General features: G+C 38.7%; 1 protein-coding gene across 2 annotated transcripts; it reads right to left on the bottom strand.

The window, feature by feature from the left end:
* Positions 1–1495: 1495 nt before the first annotated feature.
* On the bottom strand, positions 1496–18399 carry UPF3B (UPF3 regulator of nonsense transcripts homolog B (yeast)). 2 transcript variants are annotated; one of them, XM_005859428.2, is made up of 11 exons: positions 18054–18399; positions 17058–17164; positions 16779–16885; positions 11345–11443; positions 9948–10058; positions 9041–9084; positions 8413–8595; positions 7969–8007; positions 6021–6181; positions 4496–4790; positions 1496–2508 (listed from the first exon to the last, which is right to left on the bottom strand). In XM_005859428.2, exons 1-11 carry the CDS (start codon positions 18207–18209, stop codon positions 2359–2361), a joined length of 1452 nt encoding a protein of 483 aa, XP_005859490.1. In that variant the 5' UTR covers positions 18210–18399; the 3' UTR covers positions 1496–2358. The 2 variants fall into 2 exon arrangements, with proteins under 2 accessions (XP_005859490.1, XP_005859491.1); XM_005859429.2 differs by lacking the exon at positions 7969–8007 and having other exon boundaries at positions 18054–18350.
* Positions 18400–19817: the final 1418 nt, after the last annotated feature.

The following is a 19817-nucleotide window of genomic DNA, read 5'->3' as shown; positions in this document are numbered from 1 at the left end:
CTGCAACCAGGGCACATACCCCTGACCGGAACCGAACCTGGGACCCTCCGGTCCGCAGGCCGATGCTCCATCCACCGAGCCAAACCAGCCAGGGCTACAGCATAGTTTTTTATTAAGAAAATGAAACTATGAGTTATGAGGAAGTGGTCTTCACCCCTCCCCCCCGACACAAGAAAGAGAACAAGGAAGTAAACAAGAGGAAGGTGGCAATGTGGAAAAGGCAAGCAAGATGGACTTTAAAAACTATTTAGCAGGAGGGCCTTCCTGTAGTCTCACCAGTTGTTCTGGTTTAGGGATTTTCTCTAGCAACAGTTTAGGGGCAGGAGACTCTCACACCACTACCTTTCTCACATGGTGCACTGTGCTCTGGTTATTTCTAGCTGTCTCTTGCCACCACTGGGCCATGGTTCAAGGATAAGGTTTGAGTCCTTGACCCCCGCCCCCGCCCCCGCCAGGGTCTGGCACTGTCAGTGATTAGTAAATGTTTGCTAAATGAGTAAATAAATGAGAAAAAATTTACGGGGGGTGGGGAGTGTGGTTTACTGAGTTGGACTGGCAAGGCAAGTAGAACAAAAGAGGGAGGTGCTGACATGAAAACAGCCTTAAGAGGGCTGGCAACAGGCCCTAGGCTGGGTAAGCAGACAAGTGATGCCAACTTACGAATGATGGGTTTCAGAGCATCGCTTCTCCTAGGACCAGCTCCTCTAACTTCTGCCACCAAGAGGGTCTGCATTTCACTAATGACCTCAATACTTCCAAATGCAATGGACACCAGATTTCTTATTTTCCTTAGCCTGTGGCATCAGACATTGCCTGCCGTTCTCCTTAAAATTTTCCCTTCCCTTCTTTTAGTACTCTCTCCCCCAGGTGAGGACCATTCTCTTTGTCATCTTTGATGGGTCTTCTTTTTCTTTTTATTAATCTTCACTTGAGGATATTTTCCCATTGATTTTTAGAGAGAGTGGAAGGGAGAGGTTAGAGACAGAGAGAGAGAAACATGGATACGAGAGAGACACAATGATTAGTTGCCTCCCATACCCACCCGGTCCAGGCCTACAACCAAGGTTGTGCCCTTGACCAGAATCAAACCTGGGACCCTTCAGTCTGCAGGCCGATGCTCTATCCACTGAGCCAAACCGGCTAGGGGTTGATGGCTCTTCTTTACCTGCCTCTTGGGATACTGGTTTCTAAAAGCTGAGGAAAACACAAAGCAGTGACTTATTAAGTAAAGATAAACTGACACCATGTTAGGAGGAACTAGCAGGATGAAAATTAAGCAACAGTTCAAGGATGTTATCCAAACATTTTGGTTCTTATGGAATAAGAGGGAACCATGATTTGATTTTCTTGGTGGTTAAAGTAAAGGCAGAGGTTAGTGAAGGTAGAAACGAATATCATTCCTCCCCTTTCAGAATTTGCAAGAGGTTAATTCAGTATCAAATTTAATTTTTGAAAACGAATAGCTATTTAGTAAAAGTTAATAAACACACTTAGCTTCATACTTGAGTGATGTTGATATTTATTGACACCAATGCAAAACAAGCTAAGACTGAAAGTTGTTATTTAAACAGGAACAAATATTGGTGCAGTTTCCTTCCTGGACAGGTCATGCACTTAGATCATGAGACCTAAGATAAAACAAAGACTGGATTGTCAAGAACCAAACGAAGGTTAAATTTTACTTCTTAATATAAAAATTGCTAGAGGCCAAAGGAGATGTTTAATAATATTCTTTCCACTAACATCACATAAGCACACAAAAATCTAAAACTAATCCTAAAATTTTAGGACACAGGATATAGACATGACATGACTATCTAAATTTTGCATACGCAAACACTTTTTATAAACTTCACTGTAATTGTACTACAATTACATGCTTGTTGCTTCTACACTACACAAAGTCAACAGTTATCACCAACAATGAATGTAACTAGATCTAAACAAGACTGTAAACAAGACTTCAAAAAGACTCTGCTCCACTAAATTAAGAAAATTCAATTCAGGAGTAACAAAATCTTTTGATTTTAAAGCCGGCTCCCTTCTTCTCATGTCATACCTAATTAAGTCCTCACTTGACATTTCCCACCTGCAAATTGCAATGCATGTCCTCTCTCTGATCTTTGTCTGACACTTTAATTTGTAGGAATTGCAAAAAAATGAAATCGTACTTCCAGTCTGTACCCGCAATCAGGTTCCTGCTTTGATGCAAAATACACTCCTCTGCAGTGTACCCCACCAGCTCAGCGACCCCCTTTCTCTCTCTATTCCTTTGCCCGGAGGCACTTCTGGATTGCTTAATACATGCTCTTTGACTGCCTACACAGTCAGGAGGACATGTATGACCATTTGGACTTATCACTCCTCTCCGCCTTCTTTTCTATGGCTAATACCACTTTCCTGCTTTTTTTCTATTGCTGAATCTCCAGACTTGGTGCCGTCATCAGGGGGACAGAGTCGATTTCGGCTTCGAGCACCTGGTTGGTAAAGCTGCATTGCTGGGCGATCCTAAAGTAAAATGAAATGTTAAAACATTGTTACTTAGTGTTTACAGGGGATTTTCAATCATAGGTTATGTATTGATATATACCAGAACCAACTCATACAAGGCCACAAATGTGAGGGCACTATACATGACAGCAAGTATTGGTGGTTAATTTGCTTCTAACAGCCTGCTTCCTTTCCCCAACCATTTTATAAGTATTATTTTATATGCCTAGGGTAAGTTTTCAATAAAGCTATTGTCTAATTTTCTTAACGATTTCAAGAGTAACTGAATTAGCTAGATTTTTTTTTTTTTAGAAAAACCACAGCCATTGCCTACCTCTCTTCCCTATTGGTAAATCAACTTTTATTTTTTTAAAATATTTTTTATTAATTTCAGAGAGAAAGAGAGGGAGATAGAAACATTAATGATGAGAGAGAATCATTGATTGGCTGCCTCTTGCACACCCCACACTGGGGATCAAACCCACAACCCGGGCATGTACCCTGACAGGGAATCAAACCTCCTGGTTCATAGGTCGATGCTCAACCACTGAGCTTTACACTATTGATTAGTTGTTTTTCCAACTGTTTATCTTGAAAAATTTTAAATCTATAGAAATGTTGTAAAACTTAAACAATGAATACTAATACCTTTCTTCTAGATTTACAATTTTAACACTTTGTCACACATGCTTTTTCTGTCTCTAGTATGTGAACACACCTATATACACATTGAACAAGGATATTCTTTTACACAACAATACAACTGCTATTGATCAATCATAGCATCACACTAAAAGGACACCCAGATATTATATGCTTCCTGATATGATGCATAGGAAGTATACAACACTATCTATTAAGTGTTCTTGCCAAAAATTGCAGCCTCATATGTTCAGACCTCTAGGTGAAGGCATGCCTGTTTTTGTGAATAAAATGTGATTGGCACATAGCCACGCTCATTCTTTTACATATGTCTATGCTTACAGAGCTTAGTGGTTGTGACAGAGACCATATGGCCCACAAAGCTGAAAATATTTACAATCTGGCCCTTTATAGAAAACATTTGCTGACCCCTGCCCTAGATATGACCATTAGTTTTCAAGGAAACAAACATTAAGGAACATGTTAAATGATACCACAGGAATGTAATTAGCCAATCTGGACCATTAGAAGCTCTACAGAACAAACTGGTTTCTGCAACAAATAAATGGAAAACAAAAGGAGGGGGATTGTTTAGATTAGAAGAGATTTAAGGGGAGATATCAAGCAAATACAATTTGTGGACCTTGTTTGGAGCCTATAAAAAAGATATGAATGAGACAATTGGGAAAATCTGAACACTGAGCAGGTAGGATGTTAAGGAATTATTATTAGGTTTTTTAATGTGAAAATGCTATTTGGGTTATATTTATTAAGAAAAAGACTTGAGCCGAAACCGGTTTGGCTCAGTGGATAGAGCGTTGGCCTGCGGACTGAAGGGTCCCAGGTTCGATTCCGGTCAAGGGCATGTACCGGGGTTGCGGGCACATCCCCAGTAGATGTGCAGGAGGCAGCTGATCGATGTTTCTCTCTCATCGATGTTTCTGACTCTATCTCTCTCCCTTCCTCTCTGTAAAAAATCAATAAAATATATATTAAAAAAAAAGAAAAAGACTTGATCTCTAATATTGATGAATGTAAAGAAGAAATTGTATGTCTTGGATTTGCTTGAAAACAATCCAGTAGAATGGGTAGGGATGGAGTAGAGTCAAAAGGAGGTTGGCCTCCAGTTGATAATTATTGAAGCTGAGTGATGGGTACATTGTATTATTCTGTTCTACTTTTGTGGATGTTTGAAATTTCTACAGTAAGTTAATAGAAGGACCCAAACAATACTGAAAAAAGCTGCAGAGTTAAAGTTCCTATAATAAAAATGTCTGTAATAGAATTTCCTTTAAAAGTTCTATAATAAACAATGAGCTAGCCCTTTTAGGAAAAGAAAAAATAAGTGTAACAAAAGGAGCACCTTGTTTCTAATGCGATCTCTCTTAACCACTTCCTCTTTCTTTTCCGTTTTTTCTAAGCTGGCTAGTGATTCTGTACTTTCAGTCTTCTTTCCTTTATCCCGAAGTGCTTCTTTCTCTTTTTTAATTTCTTCTTCCTTTCTTTTAAAAGCCTTCTCTTTCTCATAGCGCTCTCTCTGCCTCCGGCGTTCTTCTTCTTGACGCTTTAGTCTCTCTCTTTCCCGAAGAATGCGCTCTTGATCGCGTTCATAATCCCGTTCCCTCTCCCGGTAGTCTCTGCCACTCTCATCTTCGGGTCTGCATGAAAAAACAAATCTGAGAATGTACCCACAAAGATCTTCCAATCACAAATGCAGGAACACTCTGATTCTAACTTGGCCACTGCAATGAGGCTGCACTTTTGGAGCAGAGTAAAAAAAAAAAAAAAAAAAAAAAAAAAAAAAACGCTCCTGACGTCATAAGAGCAAGTCATCCAATATTTTCGTGGTGCAACACCCCAGGTGACGGCAAGGCGCCCTTGTTAAATGAACCTGTTTGCAGAAGAGGCAGGAAGAGTAAACCGCGAAAGCAGAAGTGGACCTACTCCCCTTCCAGGCTTGGTTCATAAATTTTGCATCATTTCTCTGAAACGTTGACCCTGAATATTGGGAGCAGAGAGTGGAAAATTTTAGCATCCAGTTACTATCTCATTAACATAAATTCAACAGTTGTTGAAATCTTGATTTGCATAATGACAAAAGAAGTAATTTTCAATATATCAAGATTCTTTAAATTATATGTAATTTGCTGTGTACTCAGGTCAGATCACGACATCTCTAAATTTTGTTTCAGTTTAGATCACATTTCATTTGACATCATTTTAAATCTCAGCATGCCTCCCTCTAATGAAGCATGTTAAGTTTATGGGATAGATTTTACAAGAGGAATTGGATGAGGTAGTTATGAAAAAAATAGCAGCTTTAGGTGTGATTTCTTTTCATTTTTGTACTTTTGTTAGTGGCAGGAATAGAATATTGGGGACTAGCTATAATAAAAAGAAATATTAATCTGGAAAAAAAAATACGAGCATTTTGAAAAACAGTAACAGCCCTAACCAGTTTGACTCAGTGGATAGAGCATCGATCCATGGACTGAAGGGTCCGAGGTTCCATTCTGGTCAAGGACATGTATCTAGGTTGCAGGCTCTATCCCAGGGTCTTGTTGGGGCACACGCACATGCAGGAGGCAACCAATCAATGTATTTCTCTCACATTGATGTTTCCCTCTCCCCCCCTTCCACTCTTTCTAAAAATCAATGGAAAAACATCCTTGGGTGAGGATTAACAAAAAAAGAAAAACAGTAACAAAAAAAACAAAAGTCATCCACCCAGATCAAGATATTAGAATATTTAAAACCTTTCCTCCTCATCCCTCTGCCCCTGTTAAAACAGCTTATTTAATTCAGGTATAAGTCAAGGACATAGCAATAAAACTAGCGTCAAGAAATACGTTGAAAACAAATGTACTAAAGAGCCCTCGCCTACTGACCTCTTAGGCTTTTCATCTTTAAATTCGCCATCACAACGTTTGGGCAATGTACAACTTTGCCCACTGGCTCTTTCATCACTCAGATTCTCTTTGTCCAATTTCTTGGCTTTTTCTCTTTTGTCCAATTCTTTTTCATCCCCCTTTTCTGGCTTCTTGAGCAGCTTTAAAGAGAACAAATTTAATTTGAAGGGTGGGACACTGTCTTCTAAGCCTATCAAAGAAAACAATATACTAAATATTTTAAATTTTGACTAGAAAAGGCCCCTTTTTTCTGCAGATACTTAAACTTTCAGGTGAACAATAGTGCACAAGAGCAGTAATTTACTAAAAGGTTGTTATTAATATGAAAGTGTTATCCACTCAAATGACGTGGTTTAATCACTTGTGGCAATAGGATCAAGACTCCTTTGGCTTTAAATGGGTCAACCTTTAAGTGAACCAATGCACACGTCCAAGTATGCCTTTTATAGCAAAGCAGCATATCAATACAACTTGATGGGAAAATATGCCACAAATTCAAAATGCTAGGTAGATCATTACTATTGGGAGTATTTTTATGTATTACTTGGAATGACAAATATCTTGGTCACCAAAGGAGCGATCTATTGTGAGAATAATTTTGCCTTGAGCCTGAGAGTAACTTATTTATATAATGGTACAATCATATTATCATTAGAGATGAATAGTAAGAATTATTTGGCATTGGATTTAAAAATCCAAATACCTCATACAACAGCACAGTGAAGTTCCATCTCTACTAAGTAGGAACTCTGTACGTCATCATGTGTATGAGAGGATGTAATTCTAAAATAAAAGTGTTTCATATAGACCAAATTTCTAACAAATTTTTTTTCATACCACTGCTACAAATCTCTAGAATACCCCCAAGTGTTGGATATTCAGAGAGACTCTTAGGCAAAATGGAAGAATTTCAAGTCTCAGGGTGAAGGCATCATACAGGTTACCAAGCAAAAGGCCAAGCACCAAAAGATTTAAGCATGAAGTGTTTCAGCACAGTCAGCCACTGCAAATGGTGAGTCCAAACTGGACACTAAGAAGGCATTACTGTAACGTGAGGATACCATGTACAGGTTTCATTGGCGGTGTTCTTATTTCTCTAATGAACATCTTTGTTGGGAAGCCAAGATGTTCATTACTCTAATAAGAACATTAATGGGTGTCTCTAGCATGGATGGCTCTACCTTCTGCCTTGCTGGGAGTTAGTAATAGCAAGTCAAGTCACTTGTGGTATGGCAGACATTGCTACAAAGAATTAAGATGGGAACTTTCCCACACTGTGGCCAAGCCCCTTATCAACAATAATGAGCCCTGGAGAGCCTCAGGGAACCACATAAACTGCTGAATTTTGAGGAGGTAAAAGGAGACCCTGCCACCTCCACAGACTCTGAGATTTTTTCTAACTTTCTCTGAAGTACTTAGTACTTCCCCAAGAAGTTCACTGGAGCAAGGGCTGTCCAAGCCATGCCCTGAGAAGGGAAGGTGCAAGGCCGGGATCTTTCTACAGGTTTTCCTCTTCCTGTATGCAATGTGTTAATCAGAATCAGCTGCTCATAGATTCCCAGGGAGATGCAAGAAGGTAACATGGGAATCATGTGAGAGGGGAAAGCACGTAATGCAGGATATTATCTGTAGTACTTGCACAAGGCAGTTATGAGAGGCAGCTAAAAAAGAGAAAGAGCTATTTAGGCATGGTTGTCCTCTGGCTGTATATTGTTGAAGCTTCTGGGGACAGAGCAGAGCATCAGGAAGTCATATGGGCTTCCTTTTAAAGTAGGAATTTAAAATAGCTTGCTTTTAAGAAGACTCATCAGTCTGAAGGGGTTTTCTACAGGTATCACTACCACCACCACCAAAAGGATTTATTAACTAAGACCTGTGTGTGTGTGACATGATACTAGGTGTTCTGTATCATGTACTTGGTCCTTACATTTTTCTGATTCACAGCTTGTAACAGAAACCTGTGTACCTGAAGACAGTGGAAAACAAACAGATGAGGCAACTTCATGTATCAAATATGAAGGAAAAGCTGAATAAAAACCGTAATTCATGCCAGCCAGCCCTATTTTATGAAGAATTGACAGAATAATCATCTAAAAATTGAACATTTTAAATGATAAAAATAACACAGATCTGCCCTGAAGAAATAGCATGTAAACTACTTAGTCCTTTTAAATTATCTTAAAATTAAAAAATCATACTATTAGTATTATATAAAGATTTCAATTGGTTCACTTGCCCCCGCCCCAACCAAAAAGGACAAAAACAAAACTGAACACCTATATTTACACCACACAAGATGCATACATATTTATAAAGAAGTAGATACATGCAATTTTCAGTAACATGCAGTCAGTTTAAGTTATTTTCATACCTTAATCTTTGGTTCTTCCTTTAATTTGTCCCTTTCTGGAACTCTTTCTATTTTCTTTAGCTTTTCTATATCTTTCCTTTTTCGTTTCTCTTCTTCTTTCCATTTCCTCCTCTCTTCTTCTCTTTGTCTTTTTCTTTCTATTTCTCGCCGCCTTCTTTCTTCTCTTTTCTCTTCTCTCATTCTCTAGAAAGAAAGATCGACACACACCTTCAAACAAGATAATCATCACCAAAACTTAAATCAATCCCAAAGGCATGGCGGGCACCCACTAAACTGGATCATCTTTCCTTCCTACTTTCTACCTCCTTAACCCCCTCCCCACCCCATTCAATATATGAGAATGAAGTCCAGGACTTGCTAGTATCAGTCTCCCACCGCTGCCTTGCTGTATTTCAGAAAAATCAAGAGAGTGTCTCCTGAACAAGCTAAGGGCTCTCTGGGTTTGCAGAATGATTCTTTGATCCAGCAACCAAAGAGAAGGAGGGGGCCACTAAGCCAAATCTCTAGAGAATAATGTTAAGAAAAAGCAGCTGTTTCTCCTAGGGGATCCCAATGCTCTTAAAATGTTTAACAGAATGTGAACCAATGAAAAAAAAGTATTGAGAAAACTATAAAAACAGAGGTTTACCTGCTTGTTTTTCAGGAAGCTCAATAGTGGGGTTGTCTTTTTAGCTACATAAATGTAAACAGATTATTAATAATACTTATCCACCCCTAGAAAGGATTCCATTTTCTGACATTCCCTGCCAACCACCCAAGGTGGGAAAAACTATACCCCTTAAACAGACAGTTCACAACTATATTATCAGAAAATTTTTTTACAGTATTCCAATTCTGCAAATTTAAAATACCTTTTAAAAATTAAAGGAGTACAAAATAAAACAATAAACTGTTCTATAGATGGGATTACAAATTTGTCCAACTGGGAATATATATGTGTCCATTAATAAAAACCAACTTTTAGAAGAATATTTAATTCATTTTTTAGTATTCTGAACAATGCTATCTAATCTTGTAGCTAGCTTTTGAAAACATACTTCCTTTGGATAAATTCTTCGGAGTGGACATCCTGGGTCAGAGGCTATGCTTATGTTTAGAGTTGATACAGTAGTGACAGCTTACTGCTAGAACCAACATCCAAGCTAGAATTTCTCAAGAGGTTTTCAGTTTTGTAGTAACTAAATCCATTTTTTTATATTTCTTTTTATCAATATTAGCTTCTTATTACTAGAAAACATCAGCTGATCTTCAAATGCTTACCAACATCTAAAGGTACCATGAGTCTTCAAACATTTTATACTTATGTTACATTTGTGTGGCATTAAATAGGTCACAGAGTTTTCCCCATCTAATCAGAGCAATCGCATAATCCTGTGACACAGGTATTATCCTCTGCTTATTGCAGTAAAAGAAACAGAGTCTCAGAGAAGTTAGTGCTTTCCCCATGACCATACAGCTATCAAGTGACAGAAGTGGAAGTCAGACAGGTCTTCTGATGAAAAAGCTATTGACCTTAATTCCTTTTGTCCACTTACCTATTAGTTCTCTATTTTTAGCTTCTATTTCCTCTAGCAGCGTCTCTGGAGTAGATGTCATTTTCTCATTATCAGCAGCATAACTTTCCAAAAATTTTCTATATTCTGGATCTACATAATTGTTTAAGGAAACAGAAAATATAGTAGAGTTTAAACAAACAGGAAATTATTATCTAGGATTTTATCAAAGAAGACTAATTTTCTACTTCATGGAAGATTGAAAATAAACCTATACCCACAAGATAAACTATTTACAGCTTTCTTGGTTACTCTCAGAACTCCTATTAGAGATACCCACAAAGGGAGTATGGTGTAACGTGGGGTCAGGGAAAATGAGATAGCAGAGATTATAATAGAAACTTCAGGGATGATAAATAGTTTGCTTTTGAAAGTCACTGCTCCTACTAATCCAGAGTCACACTTGTGAAAGAAATGCTATGTGTATATAGTTACAGTATATATTTATTATGCATACAGAATGTAAGCAATTCCTGTATGGGTAATCCTCACTTGAAGTAAACTCAACATATGAAAATCAGATGTTCCAAAAAGACACAAAAGGGGGATGTCATGGATGGCACTGGAGGTGATGGTAATTCCTGGAGTTCTTTCCTAGATGCCTCTGACATCAGACAGGGTAACACATCTGAGTTATTATACTTCTTGTATTTGGAGTTTCTATGCAGTGTGGACCATATCACTTGATCTAGTCTTCCAGGTCTGAATCTATCATATAATCAATAAGCAGCTGCATGTTGAGTCTTTTCTGTGTTCTTTACAAAATGGTTATTATAGTAGTAAATAATGGAAATCAAACTAGATGGTTCTAAAATATCAATCTGATAGAAAATATTGCAGCTAAGCCATTATCCAATATAAGTTACAGAGATCTCAAAATCTGGGTCCAGTTTACCATATGTGGCAATTATTCCAGTTTTTTAGTTCCTCTCTTTTGGCTCAGTGTAACTACTATGTGTGTAGTTAACTTCATATTCAAAGCCAAGAAAATAGGACTCACCACTTTGGTTACTTCATATTAAGTTACTTGAATACATTAAGTTTTCCAGTAGAGCTCTCAATAATAAATCTTCCTCTTTATAAAAATGGAAACCCAAAAGTTTGATAATCATAATAGTGGTAAAAAGCCTCAAGTAGTTGTTGTACTACTCAGTGGTGGAGGAATGAAATGCCACTAGCCAAAGAGAGTGAAAACTCGATAGGAAACCTACCTCCATTTTAACAGTTAAGCAAAGCTTTCATCAATGAATTATATTTCATATTAACTTTATCCCATATGTTCTATTATTTAAAAGCTTGGAGTCCAATTAATTCTCACAAAGGTAATATTTTTTAAAAGCCTATGGCATTAGCATTACAAAACTAGAGCTATACTGTACCATCATCGATAGTCCCAACTTTAGTATCTCTTTTCTTAGTCTTCTTTTTTGCAGCTTTTTGAAAAGGAGCAAACTCTACTATTGCAGGATATTCCTGACCTGTTTAGAAAAAAAATATCACACTTGTTATATAACAAAGAAAATATCAAGTGGATAAAAGAGAGTCAGCCCACTGCTCTCTAGGCTTTTCTTCTTTTTTGGAGGGAGGGGCTTTGTCTATATTTTTTATTAAACATTTTTAATGTTGACATTATTATAGGTTTCCCTCCTATTTCCCCTTTGCCTAGCTTCCTTTGGCAGTCATCTGAGAAGTGTCTCCAAATGGGCATCAGTCACACTGGCCCAACTAAAGTCAACTCTACCAAAGGAGCCCCTAATGGAAAAAATGAAATGAATAAAACGTTCATTTAAATTCTACTTATAAAGTGTGATATTTTGATATGTGGGGGGAAATAAGCTGATTTTCATTTAAAAGCACATCATAAATCTCTAGAATAAGCAAATCTATAGAGAAAAATAAGATTAGTGGTTGCCGAGAGCAGGGGAGAGTGGTGGAGAGAACAGGGAGTATCAGCTATTGGGTATGGGGTTTCTCTTTAGAGTGATGAGCATGTTCCAAAATTAGATTATGGTGATAGCTTCACAACTTTGTGAATACACTAAAAACATTTTTAAAAATAAATTTTAGTTTTTTTATTGATTTGAGAAACATTGATTTGTTGTTCCACTTATTTGTGCATTCATTGGTTGATCCTTTTTTAAAATATGTTTTTATTGATTTCAGAGAGAGGGAGAGGGAGAGAGAGATAGAAACATCAATGATGACAGAATCATTGATCGGCTGCCTCCTGCACGCCCCTCTACTGGGGATCGAGCCCGCAACCTGGACATGTGCCCTGACAGGGAATCCAACGGGGACCTCCTGGTTCATAGGTCAATGCTCAACCACTGAACCACACCAGCCAAGCATTGGTTGATTCTTATATATGCCCTCACCAGGGATAAAACCCAATACCTTGGCATATTGGGATAATGCTCTAACCAACTGAGCTACCTGGCACTAAAAAACATTGTTTTAAAAAATATATATTTTTATTGATTTCAAAGAGGAAGGGAAAGGAAGAGAGATAGAAACACAAATGATGAGAGAGAATCATTGATTGGCTGCCTCCTGCACGCCCCACACAGGGGATTGAGCCAGTAACCCGGGCATGTGCCGTGACCAGAAATCGAACCGTGACCTCCTGGTTCATAGGTGGACACTCAACCACTGAACCACACTGGCCAGGCTAAAAAACATTTTTAAAGGGTGAATTTTGTGGTATGTTATTTAAAAAATACACCAGGGCAACAAAAGCAAGGCAACAAAAGAAAAAAATCAATAAACTGGATATCAAAATTAAAAACTGCATTTAAGAACACAGTCAACATAGTAGAAAAGCAACCTATAAAACAGAAAATATCTGCAAATCATACATCTGATAAGGAGTCAATATACAGAACATACAAAGAACTCATACAACTCAACAACAAAAAACCCACAATCCGCCCTAGCCGGTTTGGCTCAGCGGATAGAGCATCAGCCTGGGGGTTGCAGGCTCGATCCCCAGTAGGGGGCGTACAGGAGACAGCCAATCAATGATTCTCATCGATGTTTCTATCTCTCTCTCTCCCTTCCTCTCTGAAATCAATAAAAATATATTTAAAAAACAAAACAAAAAAACCCACAATCCAATTTTTAAAAGTTCAAAGGACTTGAATAGACATTTGTCCAAAGATGATATACAAAAGGCCAAAAAACATGAAAAGATGCTCATATGCTCAAGAATATGAAAATGTTAAACTATTAACTCATTAATCATTAGGAAAACGCAAATCAAAACCACAATAAGCTATCACCTCACATCCATTAGAATGGTTACTATTAAAGGAAAAACACCCCACAGAAAATAGTAAGTGTTGGTGAGAATGTGAAGACAGAATGCTTGTGCTTTACTGGTGGGAATGTAAAATGGTGTAACTTCTATGGAAAACAATATGATGATTCCTAAAAAAAAATTTTAAATAGAATTACCATATGACCTAACAATTCCACTTTTGGGTATACAGTGGGGCCTTAACTTACGAGTGTCCCGACTAACGAGTTTTTCGAGATATGAGCCGTCTCTCGGCCGATTTTTTGCTTTGAGTTGCAAGCTAAAATTCAGGTTACGAGCCAGCTTCAGATACCCCACCGCTAGTTGGCGCAGCGAACGTCACAGTGAACGCCACATCAGCCCAGCATCACGTGTCTCACTTGTTCACTTTTTGATTTGACATACGAGTAATTTGAGTTACGAGCTCCGTCACGGAACGAATTAAACTTGTAAGTCAAGGCCCCACTGTATATTCAAAAGAAGTGAAAGCAGAGACTTGAACAGATTATCTGTACACCCACATTCACAGAAGCATTATTCACAATAGCCAAGAGTTCAGGGAAGCATCCATGTTATGTATTTTAAAGACTGAATAATATTCCATTGTATGTATATACATTTTGTTTATCCATTCATCTTTCAAGGGATATTTGATGAATGGATAAACACAATGGAATATTATTTGGCCTTAAGAAGAAAATTCTGACATATGCTACAACATGGATAAACCACAAGAAGTCAAATACTATATGATTCCACTTGTATGTGGTACCTAGAATGGTCAACTTCATAGAGATAGAATGGTATTTGCCAGGGATTGGGGGGTGGGGAACATGGGGAGTAGTTTTTTAATCAGTATAGAGTTTCAGTCTTGAAAAATGAAGTTCTAAAGATTGGGTGCACAACAATGTGAATGTCAACACAACTGAACTGTACACTTAAAAATGGTTAAGACTGCAAGTTTTTAAAATATCATTTATTTTTTAAAATATATTTTTATTGAGAGGAAGGGAGAGGGAGAGATAGAAACATCAATGATGAGGGAGAATCATTGGTTGGCTGCCTCCTGTATGCCCCCTACTAGGGATTGAGCCCTCAACCCAGGCATGTGTCCTTGACCAGAATCTGGGACCCTTTGGTCCGCAGGCCGACACTCTCACTGAGCAAAACCAGCTAGGGCTGCAAATTTTAGTATTGTGTATTTTACCACAATTTTTAAGAATGCAAACAAAAATAAAGGAATGAGCTAATGATACATGCTATAACAAGGATGAACCTTGAAAACATGCTAAGTAAAAGAAGCCAGTCACAAATCCTGGTGAATGCAGAATCAGATTAGCTTAATAACAGATATATGTGAAATGCCTAAAATAGGGTAAACCATAGGTAGAATAGTGATTGCCAGGGGTGGGAGGGGAAAACGGGAGATGAATGCTAATGGGTATAGGATACTTTTTGGAGTGATAAAAACATTCTGTATTTACATAGAGGTGATGGTTGCACAACTTTGTGAATATACTAAAACACTGAATTTTATGGTATGTGAATTATAACTCAATTAAAAAAAACACACAAATGTTGCCCTAGCCGGTTTGGCTCAGTGGATAGAGCGTCAGCCTGTGGACTGAAGGGTCCAGGTTCGATTCCAGTCAAGGGCACATGTCCAGGTTGTGGGCTTGATCCCTAGTAGGAGGTGTGCAGGAGGCAGCTGATCAATGATTCTCTCTCATCATTGATGTTCCTATCTCTCTCTCCCTTTTCCTTCCTTCCTCTCTGAAATAAATAAAATATATTTAAAAAAAAACAAAACAAAACAAAAAACAAGTGCCCTGGCAGGTATGATTTAGTTGGTTGAGTGTGGTCCTATGCACCAAAAGATCACTGGTCAGGGTGCATACAGGAGGCAACTGATCGATATTTCTCTCTCTCCCTCTACCTTCCTCTGTGTAAAAAAAAAAAAAAAAAAAAAAAAAAAAAGAATAAAACATTTTTTTTAAAAAAACAAGTAACTACTGGAAAAAAATATACCAGGTCCCTGCTATAGAATAATATCACACAAAGTATAAAGATCATTGGCATGTAGACATAAGCCAGCATAAAATAACTAGAATTGACCAGAAGGTATCACAAAGCAGTCATGGAGGAAACATGACTTTGGAAATCCTGGTGAATGCAGAATCAGATTAGCTTAATAACTGATATATATGAAAAGGAATAGATAAACCAGACTGAAAAAAAAACAAAACAGAAGTGATTCCAGACTATGGAGGGCCTTAACTACAAGGCTAAAGCGTTAACTTTTTCACAATTGTTCTTAAATCACTATTTTCAAAAAGATTAATTTCATGGCAATATAACAGACTGAATTATACAGAAATGGAAAACCCTACAAGTTTAGACAGTGGTTGTCTAAGCATTAGGTGACAAGGACATAAAGTATGAAAGTATTAGTAAGAATAGATGGACATGATGTTAAAAAATAAATTTAAAAGATTCCTCTCTCTCTAAAATCAATCAATAAATAAAAATTAGCCCTGGCTGGTTTGGCTCAGTGGATAGAGCGTCAGCCTGCAGACTGAAGGGTCCCAGGTTCGATTCCAGTCAAGGGCACATGCTTGGGTTGCAGGCTCGATCCCCAGTAGGGGACGTGCAGGAGGCAGCCGATCGATGATTCTCTCTCATCATTGATGTTTCTATCTCTCTCTATCTCTCCCTTCCTCTCTCTGAAATCAATAAAAATAAAATAAATAAATAAAAATTACAAAAGATTCATCACTTGTTTATATGTTAGGTATAAAAAAGAGAGGAAAAGATTAAATACAACTCAGATTTCCAGGCCAAGTCACTAGGAAATCACTGCTATCTACTGGAATAAACTTGGAGTAGAGAAGTAGCTAGTTTGTGGGGATTAATAAAGTTGGACAGTGGCATTATTCCAACAAGTAATTATTGGCAGGAGAAGATTTGACTTTGGGTAGTGGGCACACAGTGCAATATACCACACCTGATCTTGTACCACCTCAAACCTATATGATCATATTAACCAATGTCACCCCAATAAATTTAATAAAAAAAGGAAAAACAAAAACCCACAAGTAACTATTGGCTTAAACGACTTGAATAAATAAATGCTGGTCCTTGAAGCAAGATGAGAAGTAAATGTTTAAAACTTGTCATACAAGTGTAAAGAGTCACTTATTACTGCTGAAACTAGTAAATAGTCAAAATAACAGATATTCTAATTTTAGGGCAAAAATATTGTCAGAGGAGGAGAAAACAGGCAATTTCATTCAGTTGATCAAAGTATGAAATAACAGGTTAATAAAAACACCCTAGGGGTGAAAAAAGTCACATATTTATAAGATTGTAATAGGCTTATCAAATGTGTGAAACTCTTTAAATATTGCACATTTTATCACTCGGGATTTTAGAAAAGCTATCAAAGCACTGAGAAAATACTGTGATACACACATTGTCTTAGACAAATGACAAAGAAACCTCTTGTTACTAGGACTCACCTTTATTGTCAAGGAATACATAACCATCAAAGCGATCCCTGAACAAAATAATGTCCTCTTGGTTTTTAAAGTTGATGTATGCTCTGGCATACATATGAGGATACAGACTGCAGAGAGGAAAGCAATTATGTAAATGTGCTTGCAGGTGTCTGGCTGAATTATAAGAATGGGTATATTAAAGAGACAGGCTCAAAAATCATATAGACATTAGTATGATAAAATGGAATGGAAGAAACCTTTTTCATTTACCCCCCCTCCCCCCTCTTTGATTTATTTTACCTAGTATCATTAGAAAAAAACTCAAAATAATCATGCTCAGGCATAGGCTGAAGATGTTCCTGAAGCTGCTCCTTGGTCAAAGTGGGAGGTAATCTCCGAATTACCACCTTCAGAAATGAATAAGTAAAATAAAATTAGTACAAATCAATTTTCTGTCATACCTGAAAGAACCAATATCCCTGAAGAAAGCTGGGCTTTAAAAGAGATCACTTATAAAAACCCAGGAGAAAATAGTCCTCTAATGCTAGGAATCAATCAAACATAATAGTAACTCGGTTTTAAAATTTTTCTTAGAAATGAGAACTGTCTGGATCAAGGAAAATATCAGGTTCTGTTAATCCGAAGCCCCGCAGTTTACTAGGTTTTCGTATCATTTTCCATCACGCATTTTTCAATAGATGTAGTGGTAAGAAATGAGTAGGCCAACCCTGGTCTTTTATGGGTGCCACGAGCTCTTGATTTACTAATATTTCCCTAACACATCCTAAAACAAAACCCTTTCTCATTCAGCATAAAGAATTCAAAGCTGAGGAATACCGAAAATTCCCTCATCCCAAACAGGATGAACCCGATGTGGCCCCCAGACCATTAGTCCCAATACTCCCTCAACTCGCCTCCATTAATATTTCCATCACAAACTACGCCCACCTTTGATAACCCCTTCGCTATTTAATAACCCCCCCATTAACGTTTTAATTCCTCATTCTCTTTATTATCACCCCCTCCCATTATCATTTCACAGCTCTGATCTACACCCTTCTCGTCTAGGAATTTCCCCCCTCCCCGCCCCGTTTCCTTCACTCCCACCCCGGGGCTTGGCCGAGAGCCTCCCCCCGCCCCATTTCGGTCCAGTGGATGAGACAGGGTGATGCGATTTTCACTCAGGTGAAGAAACAGAAAGGGAGACTGGGAGAAGAAGGCAGCCCCATTCCCAACCATCCTCCATGGGTGGCGGACGCGTCCCGCCCTCTCATGGGCCAACCGCCAGCCAGGCACCTTGCTCAGCGCCTCTTTCTTCTCCTTGTTGCGATCCTGCTTATCTTCCCCTTTGGTGCTGTCCCCCGAAGCCCCACTACCACTGCCTGTGGCCCCCGGGGGAGTCAAGAGGGTTACTCGCTTCTCCTTAGGCCTATAATCCTTCTCTTCCTTCATGGCTACGGCTTGGCTCCTCACAGTCGAAGCTCGGCCCGAATGCCCCTACCGGGCACCTACGACTCCTGGCCCACTGCCGTCAGAGCTCTGCCCAGTCTCGTCACAGCTCCGCCCCCAACAAGCTGCCCTAGTGATAAGACAGCCCCGCATTCCATTGGGCCTCTTCAGGATCTCGCGAGACTTCAAGGCGTTCTGCTTCCTCCGGTGAATAGATTTTAACACCTAGTCTTACGTTCCCGCCCGCCGATTCTCCGCATCACCCAATACCCTCTAGGCTAGGTCCAGACTCCCCTAGGGCCTCTCTCTACGGTACACCTTTTAGCAAATCCGCCATCTTGACTACAACGACTCTTCTGCGGACTACAAATCCCAGCATGCAAAGCAGTTAGATGCTTCTGGCTGGGAGTTATATCCCTATTTTTAAAAGTAATCCTCTCGTTTTTTTGTTTGTTTGCTTTTGTTTTTAATATATTTTTACTGATTTCAGAGAGGAAGGAAGAGAGAGATAGAAACATCAGTGATCAGAATCACTGATCAACTGCTTCCTGCACACCCCACGCTGGGTATGGAGCCCCCAACCCGTGCTTGTGCCGTGACCAGGAATCCAGCCGTGAGCTACTGGTTCATAGGTCAGAGCTCAACCATTGAGCTACACCGGCTGGGCGATACTCTAATTTTGAAAGTTTAGTGTTTTGCAGATCAAAACATAGGTTCTGTGGGCTGTACTTGACTACCTGTTCCTCAGATAAACCTGATGTTATCCAAAGTTTACCTTACTAGGGAACTTGTGTTTTCTATCAATTCTGAGGGGAAATAGAGGTTGCCACCCAAAATGTGTCTTTTGGATGTTATTTTAAGCTGGTTATTATTAAGAAAAGAGGAAGAAGACATTCAAGACAAACTTTGGCTCAGTGGATAGAGCGTAGTCCTGCAGACTGAAGAAGGGTCCTGTGCTTGATTCCAGTCAAGGGCACATGCCCGGGTGGCCGGCTCGATGCCCAGTAGGGGGCGTGCAGCAGGCAGCCGATCAATGATTCTATTTCATTATTGATGTTTCTCTCTCCCTCTCCCTTACTCTCTGAAATCAATAAAATATATTTTTTAAAAAAGAAAAGAGGAAGAACCGTTCACGATACCCCTAATTTCCTAAAAGAATTTAGAAAGCGGACTTGCTCCAAGAAGAGAGCTATCATCATAGTTACTATGAACTAGTGTGAGACAGGGAGGGACCTAGCAAATTCCTCTCTGTGTTCCATTGTTAAAGATGGCCAAGCAAACAGTTATTTAGCAAACATTTGCTTTTTCATCTGTATGTGAATTGCCTTCCTGACCTTTGAAATGTTGTTTTCTATTACAAAAATATGAACAGATTTCTTGTCAAATATTAAACAAGTATAGTAACACATTTTATAGATAATAGAAGTAAAGGAAAAGACTATACTTTCAGGGATCATTTCTATAGTTCGTTACTAGAGAAGTTTCTCTGATCATGTAGAGCACCCGAAACCACGAGGAGGAGGCGCAGGTTCTCTCCTGAGCGTGAGGCTGGCTCTTGGTGTTGCTTATGCAACTGCCTTTTGCCATTGATGATCGTTCTTGTCTTCCCTT

The sequence above is a fragment of the Myotis brandtii genome, unplaced genomic scaffold (assembly GCF_000412655.1).
Source record: "Myotis brandtii unplaced genomic scaffold, ASM41265v1 scaffold126, whole genome shotgun sequence".
Classification (NCBI taxonomy): Eukaryota; Metazoa; Chordata; class Mammalia; order Chiroptera; family Vespertilionidae; genus Myotis; species Myotis brandtii.
This window is presented reverse-complemented; position numbering and strand designations above follow the sequence as displayed.

Coding starts and splice junctions, on each gene's coding strand:
- UPF3B (XM_005859428.2), bottom strand. CDS start 18,209: ATGAAGGAAGAGAAGGATTATAGGCCTAAGGAGAAGCGAGTAACCCTC. Junction 11,444..16,778: donor TGTATTCCTTGACAATAAAG/GTGAGTCCTAGT, acceptor TTTTCTAAACAG/GTCAGGAATATCCTGCAATA. Junction 9,085..9,947: donor TAAAAATAGAGAACTAATAG/GTAAGTGGACAA, acceptor ACATTTATGTAG/CTAAAAAGACAACCCCACTA.